This window comes from Hibiscus syriacus, unplaced genomic scaffold, assembly GCF_006381635.1.
Source record: "Hibiscus syriacus cultivar Baekdansim isolate YM2019G1 unplaced genomic scaffold, ASM638163v2 tig00111330_pilon, whole genome shotgun sequence".
Classification (NCBI taxonomy): domain Eukaryota; kingdom Viridiplantae; phylum Streptophyta; class Magnoliopsida; order Malvales; family Malvaceae; genus Hibiscus; species Hibiscus syriacus.
In genome coordinates, this window is record NW_024063059.1 from 2,484,666 (window position 1) to 2,498,215 (window position 13,550).

The 13,550-nt window shown below is 32.8% G+C and overlaps 1 protein-coding gene across 1 annotated transcript; it reads right to left on the reverse strand.

Annotated features, from left to right (window-relative positions):
- Positions 1-3,833: 3,833 nt before the first annotated feature.
- Positions 3,834-4,835, reverse strand: LOC120158691 (flavin-containing monooxygenase FMO GS-OX-like 3). Its single transcript, XM_039169488.1, has 4 exons — positions 4,713-4,835; positions 4,475-4,621; positions 4,276-4,365; positions 3,834-4,187 (listed from the first exon to the last, which is right to left on the reverse strand). Exons 1-4 carry the CDS (start codon positions 4,833-4,835, stop codon positions 3,834-3,836), a joined length of 714 nt encoding a protein of 237 aa, XP_039025419.1.
- Positions 4,836-13,550: the final 8,715 nt, after the last annotated feature.

Sequence of the window (13,550 nt, forward strand, 5' to 3'; positions counted from 1 at the left end):
GGTAAAAGTTGCTAGGGATTTTCCTTCATTCTTTGCAAGAAATGCCCCAGCATTTGACAACATTATTGATTTTTAGAAATACTTAAGTGAAGCGTTAAAATGTTTAAAGTATGATTAATGTAAGTATGATTAATGTGAGTAAGAAGAAATGAATAAGAGGTAAGTATATTGATCTCTAAAAGCTTATAGAAAGAAGAGTTGTTAGTGGATCAATTGATTATGGGTTGTTTAAGAATAAATGATTAAGTTTTATGAAACTAATAGAGTTATTTTAGAAAGAAATTTTTGAAACTAAATTTACTACCCGTTTAATGCTTCAATGGATTATTAATTAAAATCGAGATTAATTCTTGAGAATTTGGCAAAGTGTTAAGTTTGTGATGAAAGGAAGATTACTAGTGTGATTTTAGCATTTACTACTATGAAATTATTGCTACAAAGTTGTCAAGTCTTTTTATTAAATGATGTGGATAATTAGATTTTCATAGTTGAAATAAAAGATGTTTCAACTGTTTGAGAATATTTTAAAGGGACTTGGAAAAGTTATACGGATTTCCTCAGTAAGGAAATGAAAGATTTTAAAAGTAAAAGTATTCTATTCAACGTAATCTTGAGTGAGAAGATAGTAGTAAACCATAGTTGTAACCCCCTCAGACCGATGCGGATAGCCCGATCCGATCCGAGTGTCACATTAGGGCCACCAGAGCTACCCACCGTAAAAATAACGAAAAAGTTAAAAACTTTTATTAAACATGTAAAATCGTAAAATCATTTATAAATACAAAAGTAAAATTTTCCAATATTCAGAAATAAAACAGATTTTCAGACTCGTATATAAAACAAAAAATTACAATCTACATGCCCCCTAATCACATGTACCATACTCTGCAAGCAACGCTAGAAGAACTCCCTTATTGATATCGGTAGTTGCACTGATACAATTCTTTTAACCTGCAGTGTTGAGTAATAGAGTGAGCTTCGAAAAGCTCAGTAATACAAAACTACCAAATGATGCTATAGGACATGTAGATAAATGGAAAGCCATAATTTCCATATTGAATCGGACGTCTACAAATTTTCGGAATAATATGAGGTTCCACTAGTAGTTCATCGAATAGAAGCCATTAATATCTCAGTTCATAGGAAGCATTCATAGTATCATGTTTCCAGGAGATCGAATAGGATGTGTAGTGTGTTCCAACAGTACGATAAAATCATAATAGGTACACTAATCAAATGATAGTTCGGTAAATCTCATAAATCATACTGTAGTGGAGCTTTTTAAACTCGTATTTTAAAACCATCGTATAAAGAGTTAACCTAAGGGAACATATTAGGGCCTGAGAGCCTACCCAAGAAAGTTTTGGGGCCACGGGGCCTACCTAAGAACACATCTTAGGGCCGCAGGGCCTACCCGAGGATGATCTCAGGGCCGTAGAGCCTACCTATGAGTCACATTAGGTCCATAAAAATTTTCCAGCTTGATCAGAGCTGTACTTTACAAATCAGTATCTCCAAGATACAATACCATAAGCCATCACCATTAAGTTGGTACATCCATAAAACAATAACCATAGATTTTAGTGTACCATAGTTAAAACAATAAAAACAATTTATTAATAAATAAGGAACACACTAGAGAAATACAAATATTTTCAGAGGCATTTTATAGTTATCAGCATTGATAACATGAAACTTGCAATCTGATTGGATTCTAGGAACAAGGTCCTATTGAAGAGAATCGATTACTAACCGATCTAATCAGACATTTAAGGTTGATACTTTAGAATTTCACTATGATTCATGTGCCTCAGGAAAGTTTTCATGAACTTTTATACAGAATAATTCTAGATTCAAATTACTGAGAATGATTGCATTACCCAAACAATCATGGTATTCAGGAATATACTTTGAATTCATAGGATTTTAGCCCAATTGAACCAAATGGGGTATTCATAATCTTTTCCTTCTACGTTACTTGAGTTTCAGACATGATTGTAGTGATTTGAGCTAATAAGGGAGAAAACACAGATTCAGGGCATATACCCTTTATATTGATCGATTAGATTATCAAACAAGTCCCAGAACTGATGCCTGTTGACTGGTCAATTCCTTGCTCTACTAAGGTATTCACTCTTTATTAAACAATTATTGTCCATTAATCATCTTCATAATCATCACTGAATAAATCTTCCAATAGTCTTTATTTCATTTCCACGTTTAAACGATATCAGAAAATACTGACGTACTTGATTCGTGGCTCCTGACCCATAAGGACAATATATCATGTAAGTTCAACAGCGTTTCTAGACTCATCAAAATCACTTATTTAATCCTCAGTCATTGTGGTTACTTAGTTCATTTTTCAATTAAGTTTATCCCGATTACTTCAGAGTTTTCCTGAGTAATTCAGATGTTTCTAAATTTTGGATACATATTGTACTTCTGATCAGTTCAATTTATTCCAATAATAAAGTCATTCTAGTATTCGTGGTTGAATTATCTCACGAATATCTATTTCTTACTATCAAATGTGCTCTAGTGCTGAGATGAGCTGAGTACTTCCAGAATTATCATCGATCCAAACTTGAGAAGACGAACACGCATTCATATGATATCTATGCAATTCAGGTATTGACATAACATTAGGGTTGATCTACTCACTTAAGTTATGTTCCATAACTTTTAAAAGTAGTACAACACCTATGTTTATTTGAATTCCTTAATTAACCTAAAATGTTTACTTATTCTATGCCATAAGGGTATTTTTGTTAATTTGGTGATCAATGTTTTTCCATTCATTTCAAAACTTGAGGATATCCATTCATTCATGGGCTTGGTGATATTATTGAGTCATTTTCATTATAGGGTTATTTTGGTCAATTTACCGATCTAAGGTATTGTAATTCTTCCTTTCCGTCCGGTCTTAACATTTAATTTAATCTTATCATTTACGTTTGTCCTTTCAAACAATTCTGACAAAAGAGCACCATCGATAAATTATTTTTCAAGTATTTACTCATAACTCAAAGATTTTTGGGTCTCAGATTTTACAAACGGAATATCAGAAATTTTCTGTACCAAGACATGATCTTAACAATTAAATCTGTAATATATCGAGTTAGGAACGAAATCTCAAGGTACTTTCTCATCCAGGGTCAACTTAGACTATTTTTACTTCTCAACAACATTTTCGTAATTTTACCCTACCGGAGTATTCTCATAATTTCTCATCGAAGTACATTTAACATTTAACCTTTGATGAAATAAATTATATGTTACATATCCCGGCTAATTCCTTTATCACTAATCACAGAACTCGTAAATTTAATTCTAACAATCCCTCAATTTCTTATATCAGTCATTTGAGCCGTGTTCAGTTACCAAATTTTTACCGCATTCATATCGAGTGTATGAATTAATTAAATACCCAAATGAGACCAAACATATTCATTCATGTATTTACCAATACCAACATGTTCCATAAAGCATGAAAAGGTAGTAATGTATTACCTCGATTTTTGTGCCATACTGATCGACCATATAAATTCCATTCGAATTCCCTCGATCTTTAATTCATCTTCCAATAATTCCTCAAATACATATCAACATAAATTTCATTAAAAATGGAACTTAATTTCGAAAAACGGATTTAATCTGGTGATAAATTAGTGAAAACAACTTACTGGGTTCGAATTTGATGAAACTGACTTCGGAATCGGACTCAGGACGTCAAAAAAACCCAAAATATTACTCTTGAATTCCAGCTCGCCAATTTGATTTATAGCTTCCAATCTTTTTCTACCGAACACAGACAAACTTATAATTTAATCCTACAAAAGAAAGCCAAGGGTTAAACTAGGTGAAAATACATGTTTATACAATGGTCCAACATGATCATCGTTTACAGTAACTATACCATTTGACTTAAGGAATGGGAAATAATATTTGTACCCAGGGCAATTAATAATTACATCTACATCAATAATTGATCCATCTTGGAATACAACTTTACCATCTTCATGTGCGCATTCAATCATTGAATGTTGCCAAGCTTCATCATGTTTTTCCAGCTTTATCAACCGGAAATTAGGTCCTCTAATAGCCTGGTGAACTTGTTTTGCAAGTGGGGTGATCTCTCTTAGAATGTCGGTGGCACTTGGTCCGTTTCCGATGAGCACCACTATCTTATTTTTTTAGATAGAATTATCGCCCCGTTTTATTAACAATGTCTTTACAAACATCAACAACATATAGTCTGGTGGCCTAGTGTACTGACTCCTTGGTATATCTATGGGAATGTTCTTTCTTCCTCAAGCATGAGCTAATGGAGAGCATATATAAATGCGAAACACAATGAGAAACCTAAAGAGAAACACAACAACAAGTTAATACAAACTGGTTTCTCACCTTATCGACTGCAAAAGTGAAAACTTTAAGATATTTCCCAATGAAATTCTACTTCATTCAAAACCACTTCATGTTTAAATCGAATCAGCTCCATCAACCCAAAGTCCCATGAAAAATCCTCGATAAACTTGTGAACCTCCTCGTGACCTGGAAAATGTATTAGATCATCACCTTCTTTCTTCATAAATGGATAGTCCAAGAATCCCATGACCTGCCTAGGAAGGTTGACTCTAAGAGATATGTAAAGGCTTTTGTGATTATTTTTTTTGATTCAGGTAAATGCCCAACAGGTCGGTCTTCACCTGTGTATTATAGAGCCACATATCACCAACTTTATCGGCCTTTCCAAATACGACAACACGGTGACCTTCTCTTTGAAGCTCCCTCTGTCCATATTTCTTGCTCTTAGACTTGATGGGATTCATTAAAAGAAGAAAAATAAAGACTGTCTCTCTTTAGTAGAATACATCAGGTGAGATCAAAGGCGGTGACAGAGAGATATGGATAAGGATGGAGTGTTGGGGCAAACACTTGAGGAAAAGTTCAATGCAAGTGGATGAATAATCCTTATTTTATTCCCATCTCACCCAACAATTTGTCCACATTCTACCTAATTTTTAACAAACCACGTGAATGTTATAATTAACTAAAGATTGGGGTGTTACAATAGTGGGTCATAGTGCAAAGATGAATTGAACAGGTAGTAAATAATTGATAAGGATTCCATGGGCTATGCTTTCGATGAACATGATGAAATTATCATTTGATGAGTTAAAATCATATTGAATATAAGTTGTTTGTCTTTAGAGATGATTATTCCAGAAAAATGCAGAGGTTATGGAGATTATAGTTTTTAGTGAGAAAGTAAAATCATCCCTCAAGGTGATATCGATAATGATTGTGAAGGAATAATGTCATATATATATATATATATATATATATATGTGTGTGTGTGTGTGTGTGTGTATAGCTTTTATGGTTAATGTGATAGATACACAAATGATTAAAGAAGATGGTTTGATAATTTCACAACAATTTGGGAAATTATATATGTATTTTCAAGTAAATTTATTAAGATACCTCCATATTGAAAGGTGCAATTCAAGGTTAATAGTTATTAAGGAATTGAACTTGTTTCTATGATTTAGTAATAAAATGACTTAAGTGAGTCAAGTGAATCAAATATGTGTATTAATAGTGAAAAGAAAGATAAATCTATGTGGTTATACATAGATTTTGACAGTTAAATCATACTCTTCGAGAGAAGAACTTGTTTGCAAAATTAATCAAATATGTACTTTGGTTAGCAGAGATAGTTTTATTTGACAATGTTGTTTTGGCAGAAGGTATAAGAGTAAATTTTAAGAAAAATCATGTTGTAGTAAATTGGAAACTCTCAAAGTTTTACTATCGATGATTAGTGAAAAACTTTTTTACGTTAGCTTTGTTGCTAACCAAGATTTTAAGGAAGGAGATGTCTTTTAGAGAGCATGAAAAAAAAGGTCAAGAGAGTTTCGGAATACTAAAGAGGATTGTAACAGGAATACCAACATTTATACAACTTGAGTTGGGTAAAGATTATGTAGTTTTTACTAATTCATATATCAACGGTTTAGGAAGTGTGCTTATGCACAAAGATAAAATTATGACATATGCCTCAATAAAGTTAAAGACTCACAATAGGAATTATTTACACATGTTTTAGAGTAGACAGTAGTCGAGTACTTTTAAAGATTTGATGTCATTAATTATATAGTGAGCGACGTTATAGTGGTGCTAATTACAAAAGTCTTATACCGAGATTAAGAGAAAAGTAGTTGAGTGGCAAGAAAGTGATAAAGTTTTCCTAAAAGTATTGTTTGAAAGGAAATATTGTGGTTTGGACTAAGTTTGAAAATTAGTAAACCTTAATAGATTTTATCAGTTAGCTTTTGTCTCCCGAAATGGACAAGACCTATAGTGTTTTCATGTATCATTGCTTATTAATGAACAATCAAATCCATTTCATGTTCTTACTTTGGTAAAAGGGGAGTCCATTAAAGTTTAGTTTTGAAAAGAATCAATACAAATTTGGATTAGAGAAATCCAGAAAAACGAGTAACAAAATAATTTCTTTATTTGAAGTATTGTGGTAAGAGCATAAAGTTTTAAAATTCGAGGATGAATTTTTCTTAAGAGGGGGAGAATTGTAATACCCCAAATATTAGGTCAGTGACTAAATTGAAGAGAATTAAAATTTGATGATTTAATTGAATAATTGGTAAAATATGAGAAAAGGATTTGAAATAGTATATTGAACTAAATTATAGCAATAAAAGAATTAAGAGGGCATTTTGGTCATTTAAGAGTAAAATGAAATTTAAAAATAGTTAGGGTTTTTAAATAGGGAGGAAAGAGAAAAATAAATGTATTTTCTACATTTCTTCTTCTTCTTTTCCTTTTCTTTAAATTATGGGTTGCTATGGTTATGTTAAGTGATATATGTCCATAATAAAGGATTAATTGAGAATAAAGTCATGAAATGGAGAAAACATTGGTGATTTTAGAAAATGGGTTTTGAAATGAAATGTTAATATATAAAGGTTTAGTAATGTTTGTTGGTAAAATTGACTTGTCAAGAAGGTAAATGAAAGATTAGAAGCAATTATTGAGTGAAATAACAAGTTAGAAATTATGGTGTGATTCTTAAAATCGAATGCTCTTGAGGAATATTAGATGTTTTAAGTGGTTAAATGAAGGAAAGTTAGTAAGGTTAAGTAGAGAAGTGTTATATAGTATTGTTAGGGGTAAAGAAGATGAAAATTACCCAAAGTTGGGTAAATTTCGAGTGAAAAACTGGAAAATCTGGGTAGGGGTATCAGTACCCTATGGAACAGTTCTGATACCCTAGGTAAGAATTAGGCTAAATTATATAAGAGGTATTGATACTGATTCAACCACTATTGGTACCCAGGTAATGTGGTATCGATACCATGGTAAGGGTATCGACACTAGTAAACATCGAATCTAATTTGGGTATCGATACCTAGAGGGGTATCAGTACCATAGCATGGGGGTATCGGTACCATGGTGAGGGTATCGATACCAGGCTATATCGAAGCTAATTTTGGTATAGATACATGAAGGGGGTATCAATACGCTAATAAGGTAGTATCGATACCATAGCAGGGGTATCGATACAGAAGGGCCAGAAATGTTAAGTTGGGACTGATAATGTTGTAGAAAGTTAATAATAAGTATTTTGATTAATGTTTAAGTTATAATTGTTAGGAAATACACTAAAAATTGATATTATGCATGTATGTAATGAACGTGGGATAGATCAAAACCAAGCTCTCGAAAAAACAAAACCAAGGGTAAAGGCAAAATATCGGAGTAATCAAACTTACGTTTTGGATACATAGCAAGAAAAGTCAGGTGAGTACATTTACTTTATAAAATCAATAGAATTAAAATGTTTAAATTGTAAAGTATGTTTTACTAAGTTTTATTTAAGGTATGAAAAAAAATTTATTAATGAGTTTTAGAGTATGAAATGCTCTAAATCTAATAAATAAAAGAATAATGCATACGGTGCATTAGTGGCATGAAAGGATGCCTTTGCTGATATGTATATGGGTACATTATCAACATAACAGAATAATGCATATGGGTGCATTAGTGGCATGAAAGGATGCCTTAGCTGATATGTATATGGGTACATTATCGGCATAACAGAATAATGCATACGGGTGCATTAGTGGAATGAAATGATGCCTTAGCTGATATGTATATGGGTACATTATCGGCATATCAGAATAATGCATATGGATGTATTATTGGCATGAAAGGATGCAAAAGTTGAAATGCATATGCGTGCATTATCAACATAAAAGTATGCTACAATGAAAAAGGTATAATGGTATATGATAAAGTTGAATGTACATTATTAATTGAAATAACGATTAACAATTAATGGTTATGACAACTTGAATATATTAAGTGTATGAATTTTCGTATAAGAAATATATCTGTATAAACATAAGAAATTCATAATAAGAAAAATGGATCTTGATATTGGTATTTGGTATGCCAACCACATAGATTATAGAAATGGTTGAGGAATAATGTATAAGCACTATATGTGCATCTTAATAAATTAAAAGAGAGTTAATTGATATTAAAATAAGTATTAGAATAGAAACTATTCAAAAATAAAAGATGTAATGGTCTAGTTGTGCAATTGACAAAAGGATGTCAATTATGCAGTTAAGTACCGTTGAATAAAAGAATAATGGTCTAACTGTGTAATTGGTAGAAAGGTGACATTTATGCCACTTAGCTGAAGGGTTAAACACTGTTGAGTAAGAGAATAAAGGAATTTTAATATATTGTGATATGAATGGGGCATAAGTGATAAGAAAGGATGACACACACACACACACACACACACACACACACACACACACACACACACACACACACACACACACACACACACACACACACACACATATATATATATATATATATATATATAATGTATAACCACACATAATTGGTATAGAAAAATGCCATAAATAAAATGTATAATAGTGTGTAATAGCACTGAAAGGATACCAGAATGGAAATGGTATAATGGTGTATTATAAGCATGATGTGATGTTATCAATGAATATAAAGGTTTATGACTAAAGAGATAAATGGAGAAGAAAATATAGAGGAAGATAGGTATGCTAGGCATCCTAAAATACTCAAGATAATTGTGAATGGAATACAGTTTAAAATGAGGAGGATCATAGAATCCTTAAGGAATATACGATTTAGTACAAATTAAATAAAAAAAAGGACATACTCATGTATACACAAAGGTTACTTTATAATATTATATCTCACTAAGTAAATACTTAATTTGTGTTGCTTCCATACGTAGGTAAAAACAGAGATAAATTGAGTAAGGCGTGCAGCGGTAGCATTGGGTATCATTAGTTACGGTTGACTCTCATCAGTAACGGTAGGACAATCTTATTTAATTTAAGAATTTAGTTGGCATGTAATTAAACTATAGTAAACATTTTGTAATGTAATTAAGTGAAAATTTTAGTATGTTGTTTTTAAAAATATCCTATTTGTGGTTCATCAAATTGAAACAAAATTTTACAGGTTTTCAAATGACAAACATTATTTTATTAAAGTGATGTGACATCCATATTGTTGAAACATTTTAATATTTCGATATAACAAATTAAGTTAAATGGATTTTAAGATTTTCCAAATGATTTTCTAAGTATATTCGATATAACTATTCGAATATCAAAACATTACTCCAAATATTTCAAAAATCATTTTTAATCCTTAGTTAAGTGTAAAATTAAGTTTTAATCATAAAACAATTTCAAAATAATTTTACAAAGTATTTCGAACCAATTCAAAGTCAAAAATTCCAGATTGCTCAGAGGGAACTGATTCCCCCCATAGGAGGAACCGATTCCCCCCTGAATGGTTTGGCTCCAAGATTTCCAGAATGCTCGGAGGGAACCGATTCCCCCATAGGAGGAACCGATTCCCCCCTAAATAGTTTTGTTCCGAGAATTCCAGTATGCTCGGAGGGAACCGATCCCCCCCAAGGGGGTACCGATTCCCCCTTGTACAACGGTCGAAATATTTGAATTTTACACTTATGAATCGATTCCCTTCAAGGGGGAACCGATTCCCCCACACTCCAAGCTATTTTATTAAATGTTTTCACACTAAAACGGTTATAATATCTTATTTAATCATCCCCAACGTTCAGAAGTGATCCAAGGTGTATTTAAGCAAGCTTAGAAGCCATTGATCAATAACAAGAAACATCAAGCAACTAGAATCAAGAGAGAATCAAAGAGAAAGCATCAAACCTCAAGTTTGAGCATTTCAAGCCTATTTTCATTCAATATTCATTTTGCTTTCAAGAACACTTTTTGTGCTCAATTGTATTCATCTTTGAGTGTTCTTTTCTTTGTTCTAGAATTGTGCAAACATCTTACCTTGTGAGGTTTTCTTGTAAATTTGCAAATTTGTAATCTTCTCTTTGAGAAAAGAGTGTTCTCAAGAGTTGGGGTATACTCTTGAGGGAATTGTAAGGTTATCTCTTTGGCCTCAAAAGAAAGAACAAATTAGTGAATTTGTTGGAAAATCCTTAGTGTGGATAGCTAAGGTAGTGGACGTAGACTTTGTTTGAGAAAGTCGAACCACTGTAAATCGCTGTGCAATTACTTTCAATTTTCTGCAAAAACTTCCACAAAATTTTTTATTGCCAATTCACCCCCCTCTTGGCCAATTTCGTCATTCGATTAACTCAACAATTGGTATCAGAGCCTAACTCATTTGAAGGTTTAATCGCCTCTTGAGTCGATCCGGGAAGAGTTACATCGATTACCAAGTCATCAATGGCCTCCACTTCAAATTACGACTCCGGTCTCGATTCGATGCCCGTCAACAAGCCTCCTTTCTTCAATGGAGCTAACTACGCCTATTGGAAGAATAGAATGATGTAATTCTTTCAAGCAAGTGACATGGGAGCATGGAATGCCGTAGAAGAAGGATACATTAAGCCTATCACTCATCCAAGGTTGTGGAGTGAAGGAGATACAAAAATGTTCCAGCTCAACTCCAAAATCATCCATATTATCTTTTGTGCTCTTGGACCAGATGAATACGGAAGAGTTTCATCGTGTACAACCGCCAAAGAAATATGGGACAAGCTTCAAGTCACACATGAAGGTACCGATGAGGTAAAGAAATCAAAAATTAGTATTCTAACGCATAGCTATGAAAATTTCAGGATGAAACCAAATGAAGACATCAAAGCTATGACGGATAGATTTTCAACGATTTTCAATGGTCTCAAATCATATGGAGAGATCATCTCAAATGAAAAGCTTGTGAGGAAGTTAGTCTACTCCCTCCCAAAATCATGGCAATCAAAGAAGACGGCAATCATCGAGTCTAAGGACCTATCGTCCTTAACTCTTGAAGAACTTATCGGTTCACTCCTCACTCATGAGATGATGCTTGAAGATGAGGTGGACCTTGATAAAGTTCAAGAGACACCAAAGGAGAAGGAGAAGAAGAAAAACATTGGAGTTGCTCTCAAATCCACAAAAGATGAGAGTGATTCTAATGATGATGATGATGACGAGGAAATGGCATTGTTTTCCAAACGGTTCAGAAAAATGATGAGACCTTACCGAGGAAGAAAATTCAAACGAAATGAAGGCCTCAAAGATGAACCAAAAGAGAAGGACCCGATCATTTGCTATGAATGCAAAAAGCCAGGGCATGTCAAATATGATTGCCCACAATTGAAGAAGAAGGGTCAATCAAAGAATAAGCACAAGGCTCATGTGGCTACATGGAGCGATGAAGAAGGTTCCGATGAAGAAGAACAAGAAGTAGCAAACTTGTGCTTAATGGCATTTGGGGAAGATTCTAAGGTAACCTCTAACTCATCTGATTTTGATGATTTATCTTATGATGAGCTATTAGAGGAATATAATGGGTTGGCTTCGGATTATGAGAAATTATTTTAAAATATAAAAATGATGTTTCAAAGTTGAAAAATGAAAATAAACTCATATCCAAAACCAACAATGATCTTGAAAGTAAAATCAAAGATTTGCAAATCAAACTAGAAGAGTTTGAAAAGAAAAATTTAGATTTGCAAAATTTACTTTCAAAGGTCAATGATGATCATCAAAAGAAAATTGATGATCTTAAAACTTCTTTTGATAAAGTTGGAACAAAACGTTTTGAAAAAGGAGAAAATTCAAAATCCAACTTTGTTAGAAAAGATTTTAGAAACTACAATCATAGAAATCCTCAACGAACCTTAAATGGTAAAATCTTTAGAAGTATATGGGTTCCTAAAGGACTCATTACTACTAAAGATAAAGATATCCTACACAAATGGATACCTAAGGGAACTAGGATTTTGGAAACTAATGAATATGGACCCAAAAGAATTTGGGTACCAAAAATCAAAAATTAATCTATGTTTGTAGGGAAAGGAGCATTGCTACAAGGCACGGGAAACAAATTCAAATTCATGGTACCTTGATAGTGGATGCTCAAGACACATGACCGGAGACAAAAGCCGGTTCATAGAGCTTAACGTCAAAAATGGAGGAGAAGTGACTTTTGGTGATAATTCAAAAGGTCACATTGAAGGTATTGGTACAATAGGTAATACCTCTTCCATACAAATTAAAAATGTTTTATATGTGAATGGATTAAAGCATAATCTATTGAGTATTAGACAATTATGCGATAAGGGATTCAATGTCTTGTTTGAAATTAATGGTTGTAAAGTTATTGACATTGCATCTAATCGGATTATGCTTGTTGGTCATAGAATAGGAAACATTTACATGGTGCATTTAGATTCTATTGATATGACTAATTTGTGCCTAGTTGCTAAGGATGAACATGATAGTTGGTTATGGCATAGGAGACTAGGACATGCTAGTATGAGTGTTTTGCAACGGCTAATTCAAGGTGATTTAGTTCGAGGGTTGCCTAAGCTTAAATTGATAATGATAAAATCTGTGATGCTTGTACTAAAGGAAAACAAAAGCGCGTTTCTTTTAAATCCATTAATGGCGTATCAACTAGTAGAGTATTACAATTGATCCATGTAGATCTTTTTGGGCCAACTAGGACTACTAGCTTGGGTGGAAAATAATATGCATTTGTCTTGGTAGATGACTATTCTAGATATACTTGGGTTCTATTTTTAAGTACTAAAGATGAAGCATTAGAACAGTTCATCACATTTTCAAAAATAATCCAAAATGAAAAAGGTTACTCTATAACTAGTGTTAGGAGTGATCATGGCACTGAATTTGAAAATCTTGGATTTATTGATTTTTGTAATTCTAATGGTATTAGCCACAATTTTTCAGCACCTAGAACCCCTCAACAAAATGGAGTTGTTGAGAGGAAAAATCGAACTTTAGAAGAAATGGCTAGAACCATGCTTTGTGAAAATAATTTGCCAAAATATTTTTGGGCGGAAGCCACAAATACTGCTTGTTATGTTGTAAATCGAGTAATGATTAGGCCAATTTTAAAGAAAACTCCATATGAAATTATCAAAAATAAAAAGCCTAACATTAGCTATT

Coding starts and splice junctions, on each gene's coding strand:
- LOC120158691 (XM_039169488.1), bottom strand. CDS start 4,835: ATGAATCCCATCAAGTCTAAGAGCAAGAAATATGGACAGAGGGAGCTT. Junction 4,366..4,474: donor TTCGATTTAAACATGAAGTG/GTTTTGAATGAA, acceptor GTTTCTCTTTAG/GTTTCTCATTGTGTTTCGCA. Junction 4,188..4,275: donor ATAGATATACCAAGGAGTCA/GTACACTAGGCC, acceptor TAAAAAAATAAG/ATAGTGGTGCTCATCGGAAA.